The sequence below is a fragment of the Pelecanus crispus genome, chromosome 1 (genome assembly GCF_030463565.1).
Source record: "Pelecanus crispus isolate bPelCri1 chromosome 1, bPelCri1.pri, whole genome shotgun sequence".
In the NCBI taxonomy this organism is placed as follows: domain Eukaryota; kingdom Metazoa; phylum Chordata; class Aves; order Pelecaniformes; family Pelecanidae; genus Pelecanus; species Pelecanus crispus.
Genome location: NC_134643.1, coordinates 38,730,331 through 38,756,899, shown reverse-complemented (window position 1 = coordinate 38,756,899; position 26,569 = coordinate 38,730,331). Strand labels below are relative to the sequence as shown.

At 36.7% G+C, this 26,569-nt stretch overlaps 1 protein-coding gene and 1 long non-coding RNA gene across 4 annotated transcripts in view; one reads left to right on the top strand and one right to left on the bottom strand.

Annotated features, from left to right (window-relative positions):
- Window positions 1-3,528: 3,528 nt before the first annotated feature.
- On the top strand, window positions 3,529-10,185 carry LOC142597166 (uncharacterized). 2 transcript variants are annotated; one of them, XR_012831992.1, is made up of 3 exons: window positions 3,529-4,176; window positions 5,983-6,118; window positions 9,839-10,185. It is a non-coding gene; the product is annotated as an uncharacterized LOC142597166 (long non-coding RNA). The 2 variants fall into 2 exon arrangements; XR_012831991.1 differs by lacking the exon at window positions 9,839-10,185 and adding an exon at window positions 6,867-6,895.
- XPOT (exportin for tRNA) overlaps window positions 4,679-26,569 on the bottom strand; it is a 29,221-nt gene continuing 7,330 nt past the window's right edge. Inside the window, exons 5-25 of one of the 2 annotated variants that reach the window (XM_075727780.1) lie at window positions 25,478-25,547; window positions 24,083-24,301; window positions 23,331-23,515; window positions 22,794-22,962; window positions 21,246-21,482; window positions 20,883-20,921; window positions 17,607-17,669; window positions 16,494-16,618; window positions 15,465-15,609; window positions 15,191-15,310; window positions 14,917-15,011; window positions 14,046-14,115; window positions 13,361-13,599; window positions 12,584-12,869; window positions 10,529-10,718; window positions 9,195-9,311; window positions 8,994-9,109; window positions 8,446-8,493; window positions 6,877-6,948; window positions 5,706-5,762; window positions 4,679-5,216 (exon numbers count right to left, since the gene is read on the bottom strand). In XM_075727780.1, coding sequence (XP_075583895.1) covers window positions 5,190-5,216; window positions 5,706-5,762; window positions 6,877-6,948; window positions 8,446-8,493; window positions 8,994-9,109; window positions 9,195-9,311; window positions 10,529-10,718; window positions 12,584-12,869; window positions 13,361-13,599; window positions 14,046-14,115; window positions 14,917-15,011; window positions 15,191-15,310; window positions 15,465-15,609; window positions 16,494-16,618; window positions 17,607-17,669; window positions 20,883-20,921; window positions 21,246-21,482; window positions 22,794-22,962; window positions 23,331-23,515; window positions 24,083-24,301; window positions 25,478-25,547 — 2,689 coding nt within the window. In that variant the 3' untranslated portion in view covers window positions 4,679-5,189. Of the gene's footprint in view, window positions 5,217-5,705; window positions 5,763-6,876; window positions 6,949-8,445; window positions 8,494-8,993; window positions 9,110-9,194; window positions 9,312-10,528; window positions 10,719-12,583; window positions 12,870-13,360; window positions 13,600-14,045; window positions 14,116-14,916; window positions 15,012-15,190; window positions 15,311-15,464; window positions 15,610-16,493; window positions 16,619-17,606; window positions 17,670-20,882; window positions 20,922-21,245; window positions 21,483-22,793; window positions 22,963-23,330; window positions 23,516-24,082; window positions 24,302-25,477; window positions 25,548-26,569 lie in introns of those variants that run through there. The other variant, XM_075727781.1, reaches the window with a different exon arrangement.

The window sequence follows — 26,569 nt, the reverse complement described above, 5'->3', positions numbered from 1 at the left end:
TGCCCTCCGGAAGTCCATGGTAATAGTTTTGCTGCCCCTCCGCTTAGCATCACCCAAGCCTGTAGCGCTGCATGGGGTTGTTGTGACAATCCAGGAGAAATGCTTCCCCACCCATGTAATTTCTCTCAGTTTCACCCTTTTTAAACCTCACAAAGTCTTGGTATTTTTCATACATTCATGCTCTTGATTTTTTGAGATTCATGCTCTCATTTGTGGTCTCGATTTGTGCTCTCATTTTTACTTAAATGCCTTAAAGCAAAGTTCCTTGCTGATTTATCTCTTCTTTTTTTTTTTTGTCTGTCCAGTAATGTTGCTGTTCCAATAAATGGTTTGTGTAGCTTGTATAAGGAAAAATATCAATAACTTTATGCATAAAGTTAATTTAAATGTAATTACATTAGGAAAATAGTCAAAAGTATTCCCTCCCTCCGACTATCCTTTTTTTTGATGTTCTCCATTTCCTGTTTGGAATTACCATCTTCCCAAATCTTAGAATCGCCTATTCTCTTGAGGAACGGACACATAAAAGATAGCAGCAACCTTCTACTTACAGGCTTTGTTTATTGTTACTATCTGACCTCTCTTAAGCTTTATCGCAAGTCCAAACTTCTGCTGGTTCACTTGCTACAGGGCACTAAGCTTGTTCCAAAATTCTGCTTAGTGAAACTGATAAATTGACTTGGATGCATTTTATGCTGTTGATATAAATGCTTAACACATTCCCCAACTGTTGGCATCTGAGCTTTATTTCACAATGCTTCTGCATTATAGAGGGAATAGTCACCCGCCACATTTGTGTTCTGTCCTTATGTCTTTCAAAACGCTGCAATGCTCCTCAGAAGTACATGGTTTATTTCTGCTACCCTATCCTCTGTACCCAGCTTTGCAAGCCATTTTTTTTTTTCATCAGGTGGATACCCATAAAGTCAGCTTTGTCTTTTTCAGAAATATTCATCAGATCATTCATATGGATTTTAACAAAAGCCCTCTCAAAATCAGGAAAGTGCCAGTGAACTTTTCTTTGTGTCTTGAATGTGTACTTGCTTCCACTTCTGAATAAAAGCAAGCTGTCAGTTCAGTAAGTTTTGGAACTGGCCATTTTAAATCCCTCTCTCTCAGGCTGGGCAGGACCTTCGGGAGGTCTCTGGTCCAACCACCTGCTCAAAGCAGGGTCAGCACCGACTTCAGACCAGGTTCCCCAGGACTTTGTTCACTTAAGACCTAGAACATCTCGGCTCCAATGTTGCCCTGCGCCTGGGTCTGGCCACAGACCGCTCTCCCTGCAGTTACCAGCCCCTGTGCTTTCCCCAGGTCTTGAATTGACGAATCCGATTCATATGGGTTCGTATGATTCAAATTGTCCATTTTTTAGGGTATATTTCTAACATAATCAGTGAGCCTTATGCAAGGAGGATCTCCTCCAGCCTTTAAATGTTTCACAGTATGAATCACAGGAAAACAGTATGTTGAATATATATATATATAAGAATAGGAAAAACAGACACCAAAAAGGAAAGTGTCATTACAGTTTCACTCTAGAAATTTTTACTTCGCTTCCTTCCACTTCTTTTCAATGTATTAGTAAAACTTTTGTGATTCCTCACCTCTCTTGTATTTGGATTCTTGTTCGTGTTCACAAATTCAGAAGCCTGTAGCTGTATACTATTACATCTCTTCATCCTAACAATATGCTGTAGGAATTGCAGCTAAAGCTGGCACGTTGCATACTGTCTTCTCACATGTGTAGCTGTGAGTGCCAGAACTCAAACAAGAAAAAGATGCTGGGGAAAAAAAGTCAAACTGAGCATAGTCAACTGGGGCTGAGAGCATTAAAACAGGCAAAATACAGTATCTTCTTCTAATCTTTTTCTTGGGACCCTCTGGGCAACCTAGCAACGAAGATAAGAACAAGGGAGAGTGGAAATCAAACACAGTAGGAATTTGTCAAGAAAAAACATTTGCCAAAACTGAATTATTTGACTTTTAAAAGTTTTGAGTGAGAAATTGCATCTTACCAACCTTACCAAAAGGACAACTGCTAACTTTACCAGCAAGTCAGGTGAGAACAGTAACTCTAGAAACTCCTAAGCAAGTTAAACATTACATCAGTTTGTAAATAAAAGATACTATCTCTCTGCAAAGGGTGCCTTGTATTTTTGATTAAAGACTTACAGCTGTGTTTCCTACTTAAACACACTTTACAGGAGGAAATTCTGTTGTGCACAAAAGGAGGAGTTACCACTATGATGATGTTTCATGCAATTTCAGTCTCGACAGGGGCATTTTGACCAGTGCAGGTACACAGCAATGGTAAGTCATACAGGAAAGCTGCAAGTAGGTGTGTTTGGTGCAGCCTTTAAATCTGAAGATCTTCCATTGTCTGAAGGAGGAAAGCATGTGAATGTCAACCTAATCTCTCAGTGCAGCGTTCTATCTTTTTCCTCCTCTTCTACCCCACAAGAAGTAGCTTTTGTAATACATTCAAAGCATCTAAACACTTCCTGGAGAGTCTAGTTCACACTCTGAATACATGTTGCATCACCAGATTTCTCTTCAGAGATAACAAGTAACATGCACTTCTTTTCCAGTCCAGATTTAAAAAAAAAAAAAAAAGCACAAAGCAGGAATCCATCTCTTCAAAGTAAAGATGTAGAAACTCATCAATTGCCTTTCTAAACCTTGATTCTTTGCAAAGATAGTTTCCAGGCACTGCATGCCCACCACATAACCCAACTGCAATATAACAGCTGCAGACCTGTGGCCTCTGCACCACTGAAGGAAATTGCAGAAAAAATCACCAGTAGCCAGAATCAGTGTTTACATGTTTATCTAAAGATACAAAAACCAACCCACAAATGCTGTTTTACAGCTCACACCTTGCATAATCCCTGGCAGTACACTATTCTGATTCAACAGGGTCAAAGCATAGGAAAGTAAATGATCCTTTTTGAATTCTTCAGGCTGAACCAAATTAGTTTCTCCGAAGATCCAGACTACCTAACCATTTCTCCTACAGGATACTCTTTCAGTCATGGATGGAAGGTCAGGGTCCAAGTTTGTAATACAGCCAGGCCGATGGCTGTGACGCACAGCTCGCTCCCATGCTCTGAACTCTCCTTTATATCCGTTCTCACCTGACACCACTGTAGCACGCGCCGTGCTTTGAGGGGGAAGCGTTTCTGCCGCTTCAGCTTCCCGAATAGCTCATTCCGGGGTTAGATGAACACCAGATCTGGCACAGGAGAAGCTACAGGGGGATGGGTGGGGATGAGGAAGGAGAGCAGCCTCTTTTGGCAGTGGTCAGTTTACAGACTTTTCTCATGAGGGTATAATTTGATAATAGCTAAATCATGCTCTGTTAAGACAAATGACACAGCCAATTATACTAACAGAACTAATAAGTGTAGGCTTTTTTCCTGCTTTTACGCAGTACTACAAGCAGCAGTACTACCCTTATTTCAGAAAGCAAAAGTCTAAATCATGTATGAAAACTAAGGGTGACTCCATGACAATGACACTGTAATTTTTTAAAACCAAAAAAACTTTGCTAAAGACAGAAGAGCTCTTCCCTCCGTGTGACAAAGCTGCCATAGCTGCAGGGGAAGGAGACCAAGCCAAATGCAGAGAAGACTGACAGCAAACACTCCGCAATAGCTGCAGCGGCCAGGGGTGCAGCCCCTTGAGCTGGGGAGGGGCAGCTGGGAGGTGCCAGAATGCAGCAGCATATGCAAAGCACCAAGTCAAAGATGGAAGGCTCCTTAGCGCTACAGGAGAAAACGAAATGGATATTGGACCCAGGGGACTTCTAGCACTGGTATGGCAGAAAAGGGAGGGAAAGGGGATTGTGAGACTAGGAAGTATAAAAAGCACCCCAAGTACTTAATCTGTCATAAAACAAATCAAGTAACAAGAAACTTTTGATTAAATGTGCAAAAATCAGGAACAAAAATCTTATTGAAGTGATACTGTCCTATTGAAGAGTAGTAAAGCTAAGCGCCCTCTACTTTCTTCCCTCAGTGAAAAGGGAGGCAATGGCAGTGAGTATCCTCAAAACATCACCACACTCCACTCCTGGCTGCTGTTTCTGATCCACCTGCTCATTTATTTTCCATTTAAATGGGATGAAGAACCTAGCACCACACAGTCCAGAAAAATGCTCATCTGATTATGCTAGAAGTAAGTCAGCTTTTTACTATGGACATCCATTCTTGAGCAAAGTATTAAATCTCATGCATAGGATGACTCCTAGCTTTCCCCTGCCCCTATAAAATAGCTACAAAAACTGTAATGTCATAAATTAAGAAAATACACAAAGAAACAAACTGACCAACTGATAACATTTTGGGACAGAAGCAGCTAAACACTCTACTAAAATCTTTGTATAGACCTTTGTCCCTACTGAAATATTGCAGCAAATGCAAATCTTCCTTTCTGCCAGCATCTTCTACATGCAAGACTGCAATACAATTTATTATCCACACATCAGAAAAATTGCCAGGTTCTACTCAAGTGTAAGAGCCAGAAGGTTAAAGAATGCTGCAGCTTCTAAAGATTCAACCAAAATGATTCGAAGAGACTTAACATTTCACTGGATAAAGTTTTATTTTTTTTTTTTATAAAAAAGATAGAACCAGATGCTACTTTTAAATGAAATCATTTATTAAACCAATCTGTTTTATAGGAGGTATATATATATTTTATAATTAAGACAACTTCAATGAAATGACTATCTACAAGAATGACTTCGATTGTTTTATTTTCATGTCACCATACATGAACAAATGAATTTTATGTCTTATGAAAACATTTTACTCGGTATCAAAAATGTACACATTTTAATAACCATTGCTATGGTCTGAAGGGATTTTTACATTTAATTTCAAAAATAAGTGTCATTTAATTGCTGTACGTGTTACAGCATAAGCTTAAATCATCCTATACATAATAAAAGTTTGTGTAGGTATACAGATAATCTTTCAATGTTGTCACATACCTTCATGTTTGAGACACAGGTGGGGGATTTGCATTTCTCTCTTTTGCGAAAGGCTAAAATATGTACTGATGTGAGCACAAAGCAACATTTCTTAAAAACAAAACCAGTTTGAATGGCACAAGAGTTAGCGTTTTCATAAATTAACAACCAAAGTTCTGGATTATGGAAACAGGTACACGAGATTCCAGTACTTTCCTTAGGGCTTCGCTCTCTGGAAGAATACCTGTTAAAAATTTATTAAAAGAACATTTTAAGACATAAGACATGGAACGGTTGAGGTGTAAGATAATTAGTTTGACAGAGCTCATTTTCTTGTTTAACTTACTGGTTAACACACTCAGTTCAAGGACATGACTTGTGCTATTCAATTATACTCACACCATCAAAAATGAAGCATTCTGACACATTCTCTACAATTATAGCATCACTTTTTTGCTATTTCATCTATTAAGCATAAGCCACAAGAATATCAAGCTATTGAGGAACTGGCAAGGTGCTGAGGATAAGTGACAGTTCTACAGGTGTAGGTTTGTTGTTTGCTCCTTCTTTCTAAATAACTGCTTTTACTACTTGGGGATTCTCTATAGCTAAAAACTATTAAATAATTCAATATTTCAATATTTCAATTTACTTCAGGTCTCTACCATGACTGAATTGTGTGACAAAGTTCAAATGGAATTAAAAGCTATTTAAAGAAAAAAAAAATCTTTACCTTTAAGTAATTTTTAAAAACTTTAGCATCAGGCTGCTGAAGTGCTTGACAGAATTCCTGTAAGAGAGAATAAAGAAATATTAAATAACTAAATGAAGCAACAAGACAACCTGAGATAGGAGCATACAGAATACTTTGTATGTGAATCCATTGATATTAGTTTGTATTTTCCCTAATGTGCAACGAAAGAAGAGCATGTTATGGATCAAAATTTGTAATAGGCTATGACAGGCCAACTGCATTCTGGGGTGAAAAAAATTTGTATTTTCAAATACAGGATATCCCATTCAATTTCGCTGAATAGACAGAAACAGAACTATCTACAAAGACTGCAATCAAGGAGATTCCAAACCTTTAACTTTTCCAGTAACTTTTGGTGGCTTTAAATGAACACTTCAGACAAACATTTACGCGTAAGTATTATGTACACACTAAGTGACTCCAGCAGAACATTTCTGTCACTTGAAAAAGTTATAATCTTAGATCAGAAAACATTGGGGCACCAGCAAGAGATAATACTTGTTCCTTACGTATATTTAACACCACTTAAAAGTTCTACAGCTTAAGTCTTATAATGAGTATAATTGTCTCCTAATGCAGCAAACCCAATTATTATAGTATTCAAACTAGTTGCAATTAAGTTGTCAGTGTTCATCTAACAATTTCTTTGTGGAAATGCTTACCATATGGCCAGGAATGCTTAACGTTGAGACAATGGTCAGGTGTAAAGTTTCACTTTCGAGAACCCTCTTACACTACTCCAAAATAAGCACACACTTGTTGTATATCATTTTTGACCACAGAACCAGTGCTGTGGCTTAAATTTCTGTAGTGTTGAATACAGCCTTTATCATCACACTTTCTATACATTCAACATTCTTCATGCTACTTTTGAGTTACTACTCTAAGTATTCTGATACCTTTTAAATTTTAAAATTTGAGTTAAAGCAGGAAGATGGCTTAGACAGTCACATGCACTGGATTCTTTTTTGCAAGGTACTCTTGCAGTAACTGTACTCCTTATGCTAAATTAATCCTATTCTGACATGCAATATCAGAATAAGTTTTACTGAGGGATGGTAGGAGGTTAACTTTGTCAATATTCACTTTGCTCCCATTTAACATTTATGATTGTTAAGAGTTTTCCAAATGTTTTTTTAGGAATTCCTACCTGAATTATCTCAGGAGCTACTTGCAAAGAAGGCAAATACTCTTGCTGAAGATACTGAATGCACTCAGGACCCTAAAGAAAAGCAGTACATAATTTGTTCAAGCATATTTTCATACAAATGGGAAGTCATAGCCCTACACTGTATGGCACAGAAGAGTTTGAAAACAGGTGGTCTACATGACTATTTTACAGAGAATTTATGCATATCAAATACCAGATTCTCATGTTATTCTCAGCTGTTGGCAAATAAAAAGATTTCTCAACCTTGGCATTAAGGGTTCTACTGCAATTTGGTATCTTTTGTTACACAGCAGAAGAATGCAAAGAAAATTGCACTGAAATAAGTATTACAATACAGCCAGTCAGTTTGTGACACGTCAACTGTAAAAAGCCAGTTAAATGAGAAGACGGCCCTAATTTCACTATCTGACATATGAAAGAAAAAAAAAAAATTGGCAATTAATATCTGCCAACTGCTTTACCATATCACTCCCATTGTGAAATTTAGTAGCCAAGTACCCCTGAACACAGTGTTTCTCTTCTTGTAACATTGACCATGTAACTTGCGGTGGACTACACAGTAATAAAACGGAACTTTCAAACATTTGAGAGAAGCAAACAGGTCTGTTTTGATTAACACATTAGTTTTTGTTTTCTTTATCTGCATTTATCAGATACCCCTCATCACAAGAGGGATTACTGTACACTGGCAGTATACAAACACAACCCAATACATCTACCAGGGGAAAGTGAGTCAACTCTAGTAATTCACACATAAGTTACCCTAGAACTAGAACAGTTCATGTGAGGGGAAAAGATTTCAGATCATTTTCCCATATTTGTATCGGTAGTGTTAAAAGAAACAGTATTTGTAATAGGAAGTTTTTTCATTTACCAAAGCTTGACTTCCTACAGATTTCTCTCTTCATTGCTTTTGGGGAAAAAGGAGCAAACTCAGCCGCTCTTGTCAATTAAAATACAATTGCTTCTCTGTCAGTTTATAAATTCTTACAATTTTTGTGTAGTTGTGACTTTTACTTGCATTTGACAGAAAAGTTAGCCAGCCAGTTAAAGGGTGTAGCAGGAAACAGTAACACGAACATAGAAACTATTTCATTTCCCATTAAAAATGGAAATATGCTATAGTGTTTTGGCCATTAGATAATGCAAAATTAATTTTTTTTCCATATATGTTATTCAATCTAGTTTCCTACACACCAAAAGATACCTTTAGTTTTCACAGAAGTACTCTATAGTACATCTCTAATTGCTCTTTTGTGTCAGTTTAAGTACTACACTGAGAAGTGAAAGAATGGCAACTGATCAATTAAACACAGTAACAACCAGTAAGTGAGCAGATTTTTCTCCTTAATGGAGAGTCAGTATTTTGCAGTAATTTATCAAGAGGTAGAACTACTGGATCCTGTATCCCTACACAGCATTGTCATTATTTTTATATAAGAGTAGAGTAGTAATTCATCCTAGTAAGTATCTAATTTTCAGAAATTGATAAAAGCACTAGAAAGAAGCCTGCAAGAGTTATTCTCTGCAAACTATTATGAAGCTTACCCTTTTGAGATGAATTGTTTTTAATGTCACTGCACATTCTGATAAAGCCTGCAATGTAATACATAACGTTAGACTGTTCAATTAGTCTACTGGTTAAGTATTTAAAGCCAAAGAACCTAACGAGGCCCAAAACAAGGGCTAGTTCATGCCATTATTCCCTCATTTTCCCCTCACACAATGATAACAGCCTCAACCTTCCAATTTTTGTTCTGCTCTGACCAGAAAAAATAGTCAGAGCCGAACCCAAAATGAATGAAAGAACAGCCACTTGTGTGTGTTCACTTTCACTGAACATTAGGTAATAAGTAATATAGGCCAACGTTAAATACTCAGATCTGCAATTCTCTAGCTTGATTTTGAGTATAGGTGAACTACAGAATACAGCACCACTATATCCAATAAGTAATCATTCAGGTACCTCAATAAAAAAATGTAAGGGGTTTTATTTGTGAGACAACCATCTTTGATACCACATGGCCACTGGAGGTTTCTCAGCTTGAATCTGCCCCACAAGAATGAAAGCAAAACCAAATGTCCGTAATACACACCAATACTGTCTGGGCATCTGCTAAGTCAAACGTTTGCTTCAAAGGTGCTAAGAAACATGCAGGAACAATGTGCTTGTAGACAAAGTCTGCAAAACCTACTGGTCCATCTTTACCTCCTGAAAAGAAAAACAACATTCCATGTTCTATTATTGCTTCATGGTTAGTAGCAGCTGCAAACAAATTATGGAAAGACAGTCTTACCCCAAAGCTCCACCAACTTAGAAAGAATAATAAAACAAGTCTTCTGTGCAATAGGATCTGGGTAATCCACTGCTCCTTGAATGACAGTGAACAACACACGCTCCACATTCTCTGCACCTTAAACACATTAAAATGAGTTCATCATTTCAACTTGCAGCCAAAGTGTTTCTGTACTCTGACACTATTTTGTATAAATACTGACCTGGAAGACATGCTTCAACTTCAAAATAGCTCTTTTTTGCACAAATCTCAAATATTTTTGGGAAGTTTCCCCTACGATGCAAGACAACTCTTATTTAGGTTATAATTGTTTATTTTTCATTATTTAAGTTTGGAGATTTTAATTGCTTTTCTGGCCTTTAATACACACAAAGGTAAGGGGTGTGCTTTGACCTGCTTACAAATACAAGTTTTCCCCTCTCTACCCAAACCTGGTAGAGTTAATTAAAACTCAGTGGCACCGAAGTAGTTCGCTTATCTTCCAATATATGGAAAGATATTTTTATCACACTTCAAATTTCTGTGCTGCATCTTTACTTATCTCTGTTTGATTCCTTTAAAAATTTCTCGGCCCATTACAACTACCAAAGTGACTCTTTCAAGAAAGCTCTCACTACTTAATGCCACGCTTTCCTTTCCCACAGGTATTGCCATCATTTTAGGATGGGGGGAAGGAACTCTGACCTGGATGCATCAGGTGAGTCACTTTAAAGCTTTTCAAGTCCCTAGCCGTTTCGATGGAATACAAACCAAGAGAATTACTTAAAGCAACTGGACATTCGACTTCAAATTTCTGCTATGAAAAGCACTAATTTGCATTTGGTCACTAAGGGTGAGGAAAACCTAGTAACTACATATATAAGTCATATGATGCCTTCTACCATAGATAACAAGATCAGGTGATAATAATAAAAAATTACAGAAGTTACTGGTATGTCCTTCAGAAAATAAACACCACGATAAATACTGGCAGCTGTGAGTGGTCTTGCCCAACAGTTCGAACATTGCTATACATTGTTATATATTGCGTAATCTACGATTCACCAATCAAATACAATGATGCATGAGGGTGTATTATACACCATTCTTCTCCTTATAGACACAGCGATCACATATAAGCTAAAAAGATCAATAGGAAGAATATGCCTATTATAGCTGGGTTTCACAAACCCGAATTCTTGTGCAACAGGTAAGTTGAATACTGTATTTACATTAGTCCATTCTACCTTCACATAGTTAATAGTACTTGACAGGATCTAGGCTAATGATTTTAGTAGACAAAACTTAAATGAGAATAACCATAGTACTATCCTTTGAGAAACTGAACTACTTACCTTGATTAGCTATGACTTCACTCATTCCACTGCCAGTTACTGTCTGCAGAAAAGCAAAGTAACTCCTCCGTAACATTTGTTTTTCTAAAGCAGCAGACTGGTCATTTTCTTCTGCTGGAAGGAGCAACACCTCAAAAATAGCATGAAGTAGTGGCATAAACATCTGTTGCAGAAAAGGTGAAACCTGTGTCTGTGGAGATTGGAAGAGGGTATCAACTCAAACAGTTATAGAAATTGAATATTTAGAAGTTAAGACTTATGGGCTTGTTACAATTCTCAGCTTTGATTCACCTTTAAACTTAGTATTTCCATGTATCAACTACTTAGAGTGAATCACATCAGGGTCACCATGAACATGACTGCATCTTGACCTACACGTCACCTATTTCAAGTCTTTTGTACAAAAATATCCAGTCCTATCTAGTCTCATTCTGAGTAGGAACAGAAGCTTTTTCAGCATTTTTCATCCTTCTGTTCAGACAGACACTATTTCAAATTCCCTGAAATATCCAGGAGGGCTATTGTAAAGTCACTGTAGTTACAGGAAATGGACCTAAGATATTAAAACTGACAGCAGACCACCTTTTGTAGCACTTGTCTTTAAAGACTGCTTAAAGAAAAAAGCTTTCCTGGGCTGAAATACTATTGGCATTACAGAATAAACTTGTCATTTATGTCCTACTTGCAGTGAGAAATATATGTAAGGGCACTAAACGAGTTGAACACTTATGAATTGAAAAACTGAAGGTGTGTGCTATTCAGCCACACCATAGAGTTCCATGAAGGGGCAACTGAGATGTTCATTTCTTAATGCTTAAGCAAGTACAGTAAAGAGAAGATTAAAGATAAAACCTTGAAAATACTCAAGGTGAGACTAATGAAGCTAGAATCTTTTCTTTAACATATTACAATAAGAATGGTGCAGTATCAAAATTAAACATTACACCTAAACATGGTATTTGTCTAGTCTTGCTCCTGTGACTTTTTTTTTTTTACCCTTCTTTACCTTACACAGACTATTTATTACCTACTGTTACCTTGAACTGCTTTTAGCATAACTTGCTAAAAGGACTAGAGTAATGAGTCTTCCTCCCTTATCTCAGAAATACTTGATTTTTCAAAATTCCTTCTCTCTGCTCTGCAGATGGGATATTCCAAACAGAGATCCACATAGATACATTACGGCTCTGTTCCATGGCTCACAAAATGCACTTCACTTTTAGTAATTTTAATTTTGCATTCTGCTGAAAGACTTATTTAAGCCTACTTAAAGGGTTTCTTAACCTTCTCATACAGCAACGAATTTCCCATCCCATTCACAACAGCACAATATTCTTGTGGCAGCTCCAGGGAACAAACCACGAACAACAGGTTAGTAACTTCATATATTTCACTTCTTTGCATTTGAACTGTTTGAAACTAGGAAGCTCTCAAAGGCTATACTTCAAGAACCATTGCTAGATAGTCAGTTGATGGCCCTACTCCCACTTAATACATATCTCATGCCTCCATTTCAAAACCTCCATATTTGTCAACCTATTTTGAATAATAATGGATTAAGCCTCAGCGTACATTTTTATGCAACACCACTGCATCAAGATCTTGTAAATCAATATTCCTCCCTATAAGCACATCTGGTATTTCTGTATCTCTGTGTCTCCTGGAAATCCCATTATAAGAAATGAGAAAATTAACTTCAGAGCTTGCATAGTTTGTAATATTAGCTTAACACGTCGCTGGGGGGCATGAAGTTAATTGTGTCAATAAAAAAAAATTGTGCTGCAAGTAGTATTTTATTTTAAAATATTAAACCCAAAAATTTAGAAGCAACATAAAATTCTGAGACTAATCAACGAAAAACACTCATTTAATCACTGCAAGTCCAGCAATGTACGACTGTGGTTGAAGACTATGTTTCCCAGTAGCAGCCTTAGAAATATACTTACTTATTAATTGTGACATAAGGTTCTGGCACATAGCTAATTTTTTTCTGGAACCAGAAAAGAGGCGATACCAGCAACACTTTGACCCTGAAAAGCTCATGCAATATCATACCTTAAATTTAGCTGTTATTTGGTTTATAAGAGGAATGAATTCTTGAAGATCTTTTGCTTCACAATCTTTAAGCATGTGTTCAGAGGCAGAAGGAATGAATGGAAGAACTTCTTCCTCTAGGCAAATAATCATGCGGTGAAGGAAAGTGCGGACACCACTTCTCAGAACTTCCTTTTGCAATGGACAACTGAGAGCTGGCAAAAACGTTTGCAAGCAGTCCAGATAAACCTCTGAGCAGCCACATTGTTTTACAGTTTGCTTATTGCTGAAAGCCTTGCTGGTTCGGCTGTAAAAGCAATACACCAAGTTTTATATAAGCTCACATTCCATTACAATGAAGAAGCAGTAGCAGAGAACAACATATGCTTTAAAACCCATGCACTAAACTAGAATATTAGATTTCATGAAATGGGAGCCAAACACTGGAAGTAATGAACAGACTTATTTGATATGAAGTAGCTACACTTTGGCAGATTTTGGAGAATTAAATTCTAACAATTTACAAACAACATATAATTAGAATAGCTCCATGCAATTCTTTGAGGAAGGGAATAGATGCTTGTTCATTATAAACTTGCTCAATATTCTCTGTACCTACATCCATAGCAGCCTTTTGTAAGGGGACCATAAGGCTACCATAAGAAATTCTACAACCACTGACAATTTTCTAGGTCAATAAAGCACAGGTAGAAACTCAACCCCTCCTCCCAATAAATTCTTTATTTTTCCCTTTTACTCAAACGAGAACCACACACAGAGTCACTGTGCTGTACCTACCTAGCAAACCCAACAGCATGGTTGAGGCAGTCAGCCAGTGCCATCTGTCTGTCCTCATCTTGTGCCATCATCAGTTTTTCTAACAGTACTTTGAACTTCTCCATCAGTGGAGTCAACAAATTCCTCATTAGAACTTGTTTTCTTTCTGCAGAGTATTCACTGTTAACTATTAATACTCCAGCTGTTTCATAAATGAAAAGTTGATCATCACTGCTTAACAGAGCCTGGTAACCATTTTCCTAAAATGGAAGATAACAGGCATAATTCACTACATATCCTTTATCAAAGTTGTCTTCTCAAAGCTTAAAGATACTACTCTGTCTTTAATCATGCCTAAGTAATCTCTATAGTACATTTACACTAATTTTATTCTCTTCCTACTTAAGTAGAAGTGTAAAAACAGGTAAAAACATAGTTGAAGGAACAACTATTTTTATACAATTCAGACAGATAGCCTTCTATATATACCTATCTCTAGCCTATACTCTGAGAAACCCACATAAGCAAGATTATTAAAATTAGGTACAAATGTAAGCATGAGAGTGATCTCACACCAAAAAAGCAAAGACAATTATTTGTGTTTAAATGTTTGTGTGTGCTAAGCTTACAATTCAGTAAGTACTCAGGCACACCAATGAATAAGTGCAAGCCTTATTAATTACAAAAACCTGCTGTAAATACTCACAGGAGGAGAAAGTTCCAGCAGATCTTGTATTCTATTCAGAACATCTTCAATAAAGGGATTCATTTGCTTACTGAAATAAAACACAAGTACATAACACTGTTTAGAAGTGTGTGCATTTTGACAGGTTTCCTGGTATTTTATTTAAGCTGTAAAGCTGGACACTAAACTACCTTCTCAATATAGAACTCCCCTTTAAATATCAAAGCACTGTTGTAGAAAAATCTGGCTTATGGATATGGTGCTTGTGGCAGGCCAAATAGATACATGGCACAGTGGGAAATAAACATATCTTTCTTTCCCTCTTTTTTTTTTTTAAACATGCATAAATAGCCTCACTCATCCAAGTGAAATATTTTGATTAACAGTTGAGAAATATGATCATTCTGAAATCTGAACCAGCTTGGAGCTTCTCCTGCCTCTACGTTAAATACATGCCTGTGAAATAAGACCAACAGGACAGTACTGTTTGAAGGGTTCTAATACGCTGAGTAAACTTTATCAGTACAAACTCTGTAAATATTCAGAATTTGGTCAGGTAAGAGTTATTACTCTTGGGAGTCTCCACATCCACTCACTCTCAGCTCTGCTCACTGAGGAAAAGCAGGACAGACATTTACACTGTGATCAGTTTTAACATCTAATCAAAATAAGCTAAGCATAGGTATTTGAGTTCTTTGTTCTGTGACAAATTTTTCCACTGCTACCTTAGTATTACACAGTAGGACAACCCTGCTAGAGCACTGTTTTGATATATTACTTCATTGCAGTCCATTTGAAGCCCAGCCTGTTTCAGTGACAACCGTGATGTACAGAAGGGCTATGTATGGTAAATTCAGTGCAATTTGGATACATTTGTAACAGTTTTACTCACTTAAGAGACTTGACAAATCTGGAGAAGAGGTAAGCTGTTCGACTTCGTACTTTGGGACTTGTATGGCGAAGACCACGGTGATCTAAAAATGCCATCTGCAATCAAGAAAGTATCTCAGTCTTAGAATCCCTGAACAAGACGGGGAAAAGCTAATCATCCAAAAACTTAAGAAACCCAGCTTCTTTAGTGACCTTCAGAAAATAAGAAAATTTCCTAAGTCTAAAGAACTTACCCAGTCTTATCTAGTTGAAAATGTAAATGAGATGAAACTTACTAGAACAGTTGGAATGTGCTGAGGTTCAACAGCAAAGAATTTTTCATATCTAACCACTGTTTCAAAAAATTCCAGGGTCACTGATGTATGTTGATAGGCACTAACACCAGAAGTCACCAGCTAAAAATAAAAGCATTAGCAAGTTAGTACTTTAGCCATTTATAACACCAAACTACAATGTGGGTGACATGCTGGTAATGAAGATGAGCGATTCGAACTGGAACGTTCCAGTCTCTATTAGCAGTTTTAAATAGCTCCCACAACACACACTTACTGTTCGCATCATGTCTTGTAAAGCCGTAGCTTTTGTAACATCACCAGAGAAGTGAGCACCATGAGATACAGGAAGAGCCTCAGCCAACATATACAGTAGCCTTATTGCTACTTCTACTTCCATAAATCGTGTAGTCTGCCAATTTCTAGACAAAGAATAGGAAGATCATGTTAGTCTGTAGTAGCCTATGAAATAATCACAGTTCTACTGTGGTAGTATTTTCTTTTGAGCCTTCTTCAGATGCACAGTATACAAAGAGCAGATTTAAACTAAGAAAAACACTGTAAGACCAAGGCAGTATTTCAGGATGCTCCTGGAAAACTTTATCCACAAATGCAGCACCTCTCCATCAGAGTGCTACCAATTTTCTTTCACCAGTTTCAACTTGAAAGCTACAGATTTCTTGAAGTGCTTATTTAGGTACAAAACCCCCTAACTATGATGCGTGGACAAGCTATTCAGCTTCACTTAAAAAGAGGGCCCACTAAAGAGCAAGGTACAAGGAAGCCACCCACAATACTAGATTCCTGTTTGTATACACACAACTGTCCTCCTAGTCAGGCAACTAGTAATAATGTTTTTTTATTTACATGCATAGTTTCCAGGATTGGTTCAGCTCTTTTTGTAAAAAATACTTCACTTTTGTTTCTCTTCCCTATCCAACCTTGGTTTGCTGATAGCAGTAATACATAAAATTATTTGCCAGATCTCATAAGTATTTCCTTGAGGTGTGAAGTGAACACCTGTCCAAATGGCTGTTGCTGTGTAGGTAAATGACAAAGATCAAGAAACATCTCTAGGAAAAAAATATTAGCTGCCATTTAAGGTTACAAAAAGAAAGCTTCTTCTTTCTAAGCAGCTGAGTAAAAGATTATACAAAGTCATATTTATCGTGAAGTTGTAACAAGCTCATTCTAACAATTGGCTTTGCCTTGCTATATCACACATGCTCATTACAAACTCTGACAGTTACAAAAGGCAAAAAAAGCCAAGGGCATTGTGTAAGCAAGTTAAAAAAGCCCAACTTACTGAAGTGTAGTGTTAAAAACTCTGCGGACAGATGCCAACAGTAACTCTGGCGAGACCTGAGCAAGTCTGTCCAGCAACAGTTTCAACTGTTTTCTGTACTCCACAAACATTGCTTCATCTTCACCCTACAAAACATTCACATGTCAGTGAAGTTCGTATTTTCATGTTTAATCTACAACCGTTTTAGGCAATTACACCTAAAACAAAAACGTGTACATACAAGAACAGTATACCACACTCAGAGAATTCAATAATGCTCGCGCTATGCTCTTGCAACATAACAGCAGGCTCCTTTTTTGGCTGGTTGTAATATGTTGAGATCCACTACATTCAGTCCAGAAACATATTAAAAAGGCTTTCCAAATGGAAAACTAGCCAAAAGCACAAGAAAGAAAATGCTCTTGGCAAAGCCTTATTGACCCAATTCTTGAAAATTGACTCATTCCTCAAAGATGTTCTTTCTCAGCATCTAGCTTCGTTTTAAAATTAAACTGACAGAAACATTTATGATGAACTGCATACAGTTTAAGTTAACCTTTTTAAGACTGTAGCTCTCCGAACAGCCTGGAGCAAAAGTAAGTCTGCCTAACATATTCAGTCATTATTGCTGGCCGACAAGAGATGTAAGCATGGGAGGAAAGTATCAAAGACTTTCCACCTCCTTTAGCTTATTTTTGCAGAGGTTTGACCATCTGACATAGGTCAAGCAGCATCTCTTTAAGAGTTTCATTACATTATGTTCCTCAAATCTTTTTGCAACACAGAAGCGGTGTGCAGAAACACGCAAATTCACACTGAACAAGTCAGCTCAACAGCTATGTTTAGCTAACGGCAGAGCTGTATTTGCCTAGGAGTAGTTCTGCACAAATGCAGTCAGAAATATTCTGTTAACTGAACTGGCTTGGATATCCCTTTACTATGTTGTTTTGTCCTATGCAGACATGCCCAGAGGTTAAAAAAGCTTCCTACACAGGAAAAAAATTCAGCCTGCAGACCTTTGCTTCCTACCTTCAAATCCTTAGTCTATGAAAAATATGGATTTTAAAAGCATGAGCAAGTTTTACTACATGTAATTTAAGTTGCATTTGTCTGTTTATTCATACAACACAATACCTCATTTTCAAAATTATATTCTTCATCATATGTCAACTTCTTCATAACAGCCAACATGATTGCCTAAGATAAAAACAGAACCGTAAGCATAGAAGCAGACAAGTGATAAGAAGCACCAGATAAAATCCTACAGTAAAGGAAACATTAAAGCAAGTGTTAAATGTTTACAAATATTTTAAATCGCATTTGAATTGTTATTTTCAGAGGTTTCACAGAAGTAACTGTCCAAATTAAAACAGATGAATTATATCCAAACAATACACAGATGCCATTCCAGATACACAGCATAGATGACTTGGAGCTCTCAGTCTCTGCCAGTATTATCTGGCTTTGTTTCCTGTTTGTAGTCTGTGCTGTTTGGTTCACACCGAAAACAACAATTAAGATGACTGAACTAGGCAGAGGAAGCTAAACAGGTTGTCCAAGATCCTATTTTAAAGGGGCAGGTCAGCTTAGCCATAACATTAAGTTCTCTAATAGCTCAACAACCTTGAAAGGGTTTTTTTGAGAGAGGTTAACAAGCCAAATGGGTTCAGCAAAGAATCCAAGAATAAGAGCCAGGAGCAGCAAACAAGAGTAAGAAAAGCAAAACCTTCCCTTTTCAGCAGCAGCAAGTTGTTAGATCAGTTAAAGCACTGATGTGCAATTTCACCTTAGGGACTGTTGGTAAGTCCTAAACCAGGAATAAAGTCTTGATCTCATCTCTACTGAAATCTCAAACTCTAAATGTCTCTCTTTGATCTTACTAAGCATTTACTAGTGCATGTTTTTAGAACTCTGATTTAATATTTAAAATACATAGAATACTCAATTCCATTCATGCTTTCCAGGATGGATAGAAATTGGAGTGACACACACAGTTAGCTAAAAAAAAGTGCTTAAAAATCTATTATATTTTAATTTTCACTTCAGTTTAACAGTTTGTTCTGGGGAAGCTACAAAAATGTGTATTAAATCTAAATATTCCAAATGGGCAGAAAGCTATTCTGAATAATTAAAACTGAATCAGACGCAGCCCATTTTTATTTCTATGACAACAATAAAGTATTAGAAGTCCAAGCGAATATTAAGTATCAACAAGTAATGGGGCAGGACATATCCATGTACGTATTACAAGGAACAGCTTCACTGAATATTGGAGAAGACTCAGTAGAACTATGACAGGTATTTGATCAGCAATACAGAGCACCTCGTCCCTATACCTATGACCAGGTAGAAAAGCAAACTTGTGCCTTTTTTTTTTTTTTTCATATTGGTTAAATTCAGTAGCCAACAGCTTTTATTATAACTATAGCAAATGAAAATGCTGATCATATCAGCAAGAACTTGATTAGCATTTTGCGATTCTCTTCCAGTACTGGAGGTTCTGAATGAGGATAGCCACAAATTTCAGACAAATAATAAACAAGGGAATAAGGTAAATTTAAAAAAAAAACACCCAAACCAAAACACACACACACAAAAAACCACAAAAACCCAAAACCTTTGACAAATGAATACGTATTTTTCATTTGAAGTGCAAAACCTGAAGTTCTTTAACACTGAAATGGACCAATGAATTAAACTTAGATTACTGAGGTGACATTCTTGATCTTGCAGAAACAGACATCTGTAATACTTCAAGGAAAAACATGGTCACATAGCAAGAATGTGCTCAGTTGGTTAGAGCGTGGTGCTAATGTGATTAGGCTTTCTATTGACACCAAGTGTCAGCATCATCTGTGGGAAGTCTCTGCTTCTCTGTAAGAAGTGATATTAAAGAATTAAAAGAATTGCAAAACATTAATGTGATATGCTTGTAGCCAGAAATGCTTAGAAATACCTGTCATTTTGAGAATTGAAAATGTGATCCTGCTGATGAGAAAAAACTTTGGCACTTCAAAGGCACAAGAAACAAGATCCCCTTTTTGCCTGTTCAAATAATGAACAGGTTGAAAGCAAGAACTTCTTAGGTGCAAAACTTTAAAGGAATGTTGCTAAGCACACAACTTAAAGCTTAAGACAGACAACAGTAAGATTTAGACTATTTCCAAATACTTTCTTATTACGAGTTGGATGAAAGAAGAAAGATTGGTATGACCACTTCTCAGTTTAACACAAATCTTCAAGAAGTGCTCGGTAAAATTAAGATATAATTATAACACAATGTTCTTCAGTATGAAAGCAAGTTTAACAAAACAACAGATTTTGGGACAGCAACACCTTAAGATTTTAAGTGTCTTAAGTGCACTGCGGTAGTAATTTGGTTTGATCCAGTTATAAGAACAAGAGAGACACAGTAACAAAAATAAAAAGATTCAGTGATGTTATCAAACTTCTCATTGTTTTACCTCATCCAATTTAAACAGACATTAGACAAAACCAGATAAAGAGAATCTAGACCACAGTTATCCAAATTCAACTTTTCATGTTAGAACAGGTACAGAACTCAATTTTCTTTGTAAAGGAAAAGAATCACAGCTGTCAGCTGTATGAACTTACAAAACACCTGCACCAGTCTAACCAGTTCAACATCTAAATCAGTACATCCACATTGGTGCAGAAGGGTCATAGGGAAAAGAAATTAAAAATAGACTGTGCTGAGAAAAACAAACAAGTTTACTATGTCCAAAACTGGACATAAACCTTATTTATTAAACTTAATGCTTTATATATAAACTTAAGCTTATGTATAAACTCAAGCACAAAAACTTAAGCTTAAACTTAGGCTTAATGTATAGTTCAGTGTAATGCTTAACATATTATGTTAAGCATCTCTGAGCTTAACATGCTCATTATAAGTACAACTGTCATGTCTAAATTGCAGCTTCGTTCATAAGTTCAACTTATGATACTATCAAGGGTTGAATTTTATGACAACCCTTCCCATACTTCTTCCAATCCTTTGGAATTAGAGCAGTTTTAATAAAAATACAAAGCTTCTGGAAAAAAAACCCAACCTTTTCTTCTATTTTGATTTAAGAACATTCTATCAACAGTACAGGCTGTACAGGAGCTTACCAACATATGCTTAAGGGTTGCTTGGGAAGACCAGCTCTAAAATAGCTTTCATCTTCATACACAATTCAATATAGGTTTACTATTTAAAAAAACAGCTGTATTTACTTAGCAGAAGATGGAACATACTGTCCTTACTTTTAAGTCTTCCCTTTTAATTATTGTCACATGCACATTTTAAGGCATATAAATAACACATGATTTGTTTCATCAAAATGAAAGATTCTGACCCAAAGTGTTCTTGAAAAGAAGAATCTCTAGTAAAAAGAAAATACTTACCTCTACATTAGCTTTTTGTTGGTCTGAAAGTGCAGAAAGCTGTAAAATAAATTTCAAGTGTTATTTTTTGTATAGTAACTCCTTTATTACTGTCTAATAGGAAAAGACAGGTTTGCTTTTTAAAAGCCATATGATCTGCAAGCCTTCTTTCCACTTAATGCAAGATTTAATCCAATTCCTTCAGATTTCTAAACACTCTAGAAATAGCATGACCACAGCCATTAAAGATACTGAATGCTAATTAGTCAAAAAGACTACTTTGCAAGTCAGCTTGCACATAATATGAGATTCATATATTCCCCAAAAAACCAAACTAAATCATATGCCAAAAAGTGATGTTGAATTGAAGCCAGACATATTTACTTGTTTCAAGATGTGAAGGTAGTCATAACAAAAGCCAATGATATTAGATGAGATGTCATCATCTTCATGAATTAGCAGTTGCAACATTAGGGCCACTTTTGCTTCAATAGCTTGCAGAGTGTCTTGAGCACTCTTCATATCACCATTTTTTACCAGTTTAGTCCAACTAGCTATTAATGCTTGCCCCATCCCATTGACCAGCTTCGAAAACCTGGCCAGAAAATCCACATCATCTTCCTGCAAGAAAAGACATCCGATTAAAAATACTAGCAGAGCTCATTTTTAAATGGCATGAGCTTACACACTACACTATTCATGTCTAGTATGTAGAAGTAAAACCAACATTTGTCTCTGAGGTGGAAAGTACAATTGCCTGGTTCGTTTTCCCCGGAGAATGGAGAGAGAAAAATTAAAGCAATGCCAGATTTGGCTGTCCTCCATTATACAACAGTAGCTTGCTTCACCTCTTCAGATTAGTTTGTTTCTCTTTTTACTTAACAGCAAGAAGCAGGTTCAAAATAAAAGCAGAAGCACATACCTACCATAAATTTTAGGCTGTATAAGAGGAAAATCTTTTTATGGGAAAACTTCAAAGAATTAACAGCTGTAGCTCACTTCAGAAATACTGATAACGAGTAACTTTCAGTACTGCCTGTAAGAGTGAGTTAATATTAAGTATTTATGGCTTGCTTTTGCAGAAATACATTGATCAGAATTGAGAAATATCTCTAGACCAGTCGCCCCAAACAGATGCTTTGCTCCCTGCCATAACTGTACAAAAGCAGAAGAATAACAAGTCTTCCTCAGACAAACTGAGGAAAGATTCTTAGAGGGACACTTCCTGAATTGATGAATGCACATTTTCTGCATTCTAGTAGGAATACAAATTTGACAAAGGATTCAAAAATTAAGAAATCACTGCTTTGCAATCCAAGGACTACAGCTTCATAAGGACTGGTTCCTCTTTCTCCATGGCAGGTAGCAAACAGCTGTTCCTTAAACACTGCAACTGCCAGGGAATGTGTGTTTGGTTAGTACGTGTATTTTTCCAGCTTACAGATAAGAATTTCAAGCCTTGTGTCTGATGGTGCAGACATGCAGAACAGCATATGTGCCCTTAAGAAAGCTCTTTCCCCTACCTAACTATGCACAGCTGATCTAACGCCTCACCCTAGAAAACTTGACTTTGGCTACAATACCTATTACAGAATCATCCAGAAGAGAAGATTCAAGGCAATGAAACACTGAAGCAGCATTAACAGTAAGCACAACATGCTTTAGGAGAGGAACAGAGGAGTTTTACATAATACCTTGCTTCTAAAATGAAAAACTCATGCTGAGGACGAATGAAATGCAGCGTGTTTAAAATGAATAAGGAATATTAATAACAAGCTGTTAATTTAAGTATGAGAAGTGTTTAGCACAACAGAAGCACAACTAATTATCCCTGATCTGTGGACTTAGTTTTATAGTTTTCTGTTCATTCGCTTATTTAAGAACTGTCAGAAGCCTATAACTCACTCCTGTTGTAAAAATCAATATACAAACCTGATCGATACTGAAGAGGCCAGCAGACTGCAATACTTGACATAATGACTCAACCAATTTGGTTTTATCAATTGGGTCCATTCCTTTATTTACAATTTCAAACAAACAATCACAGGCTTCTTCCCGGAGAACTTCCACAGACATGTGACCTAGCAGCATATTTATAAACCTTCAGAGAAAAAAAAAAAGTTTATTTTTATATGTACACAGTAGCATTGTATCAAAGCTTTATATTATTTGTGTGCATATTTACCATGGGTTCTTTTTCTAAGACAGTTTTAAAGTCTACTGTACTGACTAAACCCAACATTTTGTACATTTTAAGGAGAACCCAGCAAACTGTGTAGTGTCTATTCTGGCCATTATATCGGCTTGGTTTGCAAAGTCAACCACTCTACTAAAACCCCAAAACTTCCAAAGGTTTATATATAGTTAAAGTCCTTTTTCAAAGATGAGTTTTTATTCTGTTTCATAGAAATACAGTCAGCACGCTATCAAGGTTATTTTTGCAAATATATTCCATCAAAAACCTCCTACCTTTCATTGGCTATCAGGCTCAAATCTATCCAGGATACATAAGCTCCAACTACTTCAAGGCACTGGCATGTCAACTCTGAGTTATTATATTGATAGTTTTGTAAGATTTGGTACCACGATTCCACCAAACTTGGAATGCACTGTTCCCTCATAGTATCTTTTAATAAGGTGTTCCTACGAGCCTCCTATCAACACAGAAAAGGGATAAATCAGTCTCACCACAGATTAGCATCTTGCCTAATTAGTAGCATTTCTGTATCCACTACCAGGCACCGCTTGTCCTAGCAAGATAAGTAATTCAAATCAGAAACCCTGAGAGCACTTTTTTTTCTTGCAAGAAATAAAACCAAAACACCCTAGGTTCTGCTCTTTTTTTCTCCCACAATGCCCAAACACTGAAGAAAGGCAGACAAAGGAGAAGAGTCCTCTAGATCATTAAATGGATTTTTGATATTAGGACTCCTTAAAACAGGCACTAGGAGAAATTAACATTTTATAATTAGTCAGTCTAACATTAAATTGGCTAACTCAGTCCATTAGGTTTTGTTTGCTAGCAAAAAATACAACTAACTGAAAGGTATGAAATCATAAAAAGCATTGAACAACATATGGCTTTTGGATCTAAATCCTAATGTCTCTAAGGCAGAGTTGCCATAGGAAAAAACAATATCTCTACAAGCCTTCTGCTTTAATTAAAGTAAGAGAACTTTTTGGAAATTTAAAACAAACGTTAATGCAAAATAGTAACTTGCCTCTGATGTATGAACAACATCCCGGTCTACCAGCTCAGCATCAACAGCCATCAGGATTCTGAGGTACATATCCACACCTCGTGGATTAAGGTCAACTACTGATAGAATATCAAAAAAAAACTTGGGCCATTTTGTGAGATATTCGGTAACAAAAAGCAATGCAAAGACTTGTGCTGCTTTGTTGCGAATAAAAGTCTTCTCGGGCTGGGGATTCAGCATCTGGTAGAAACAAAATATTTTATTTCTATATTCTTACTACATTAGAGAAGCATTGTATGTGCTTGTTGATCTCTGTATAGTGATTAATGTACTACCTCTCTTCCTGGTTGAGATCAATAAAGCGCCTTACCTTTCCAAGGATTTTGAAGAAAAATTTAGCTAAATTGTAATGAAACATGGAAAACATTCTCTCTGGGTGATACAGTCCTAAGCCTTTAATTCATTACTAAGACATTAAGTGTACTATTCGAAGACTAAAAGCTAATTTGTCAGTTTGGTGAAAGGAGTAAACAAGAACTTCCAGAAAACAAGTTACAGTGCTCTTGTAGCTAGCTTGTGCCTACGTTAGATGCTAGCTTTAAGAATAGCAAAGGAAGTTTCTAAATCTAAGCTCATTGGGAGCGGGGGGTGGGGTGGGAATCTGTCACTAAAAATCTCCCTCTCTCTCTCCTTCCCGTTTTCTGTAAACTCCTCCTAAATGAAACAGCTTGTCACAAAAACAAATTAAAAGCAATTTAATCCATTTCACAATGATCTGCTCTTTTTCAAGTTGTATTTTATTCCATTTCCTACTGTTAAGTTTTCTGCAAACAAAGCAACTATGTTAATTGCCAGTGCAGAAGCAGAATGATAACTAGATAATGGCAAAGACTTGTATCAGCCCACTTGATGGTTCTGGCGATTGCAAACTCTTGGGTCCAGCTGATACATGTTCAGCTACAGTAACTAATTCACAAGAAAGAGTGGCCAACAGTGCCACAGTATTAACAGAGGAGTGATGCTGTTCATTCATAACCAGGAGTTAGGCCAGGAGGGTCTTAAAAACAGAACTACTGCTCCTCCTCTAGACACTCAGGAACATCAGGAATCTGGATTATCTCTCTCTAAAGGGAAACTTTTAATACTCCTTATTTCACACACAACTGATTAGACCACAATCATCATCTGACATAAGAGTAATATTTAGTAATAAGTTCAAGCACAGACTTCTTTAGAAATTCTTTAAATCAGATGTTGTAATAAAGATTAGCACGTTAAAAGCTTTTAACCATCAGATACCTTATACCTTCAGGAAGCCACCTTTAAACTAAAATGACCAATTAAACATTTAGCCCACATTCAATGCCCCATGTTAGCCTACTAACAAGCAAGACTGCTGTGAAGGGACATACTTACCTGTGCTTGCAGCCATGTTATGAGCGTTTCCCGAATTAGCTGCTGCTGGACTTCAGTAAGTTCAGAGTATCTGAAACAAAACATGAGATCAAGATACAACTGCTTCATGACAAGCGCAACATTCAGTAAGGCAAAAACTCTTCTAATACTGCACATAATACTGCACATTAATGTAAATGAAAGGTTCCTAGAAAACAAATTTACACAGCTATTTGCATGGTAAAATTTTGAATCAGACATAAAAATAACATAAAAGACATAAAAGAAAAACATTTTGCTCACGTTAATGGATTACATATTGAAGCATCGCTGCCTCCTATATTGGAGTAGGAGCTTGAAATTTTGCAGGAAGGCTGCTCTATCGGGGACAGGACTTACGACCCTGATAAAAATACACATTTGACCACAAGCCATGGGGAGAAGGAAGAGACATCTGTATATGCTCAAACTTGTTTACTACATGTTGAAGACTGTCAATAGTGAGCACAAGGAAGTCCTTCAGTGATCTGACCTACAGTACATTTATTATCAGACATATGTCAAAACAAAAAAAGCAACCAAGTAATTCTGCTTTATGTCATACATATAGTCTTGGCAAAATTTGACATTATACCCAGCCCACCTCAAATACTACCCACACAACACGTTCCTTCCCAAGACTAGCTAAGCTGAGAACACTCTCCTTGCAATAGAGCTAGCTATAGGTTTGGTACAGCACTTAACAGGAATGACTGCTGAATGTGACTCCAGTGTTCCTGTCACAAGTAACTATTCATTAAGGAGAAGAAAAAAGCAACCACGCTGGAAACACTCAAAGAAAATAAGAAGCAGGAAAACAAGAGAAAACATACTGCAGGAAGCAGGTGGCAGGAGTGGACAAGCAGGGGAAAACAGACAATGAGGTAAGATCAGGTAAATAAAATCACAGAAATTTAAGTCTTTCATTTTTACTCTGATGAATAATTGTGAAAATCAGACGCAAAAATACATCTTTACTCCTATCTAAAGCCTGACCCACATGTTCAGTGTATTGCAACCAGTCACAATGGTATTCCAAGAGGCGGACACCTCTACCAGGATGTTCGAGTCCAG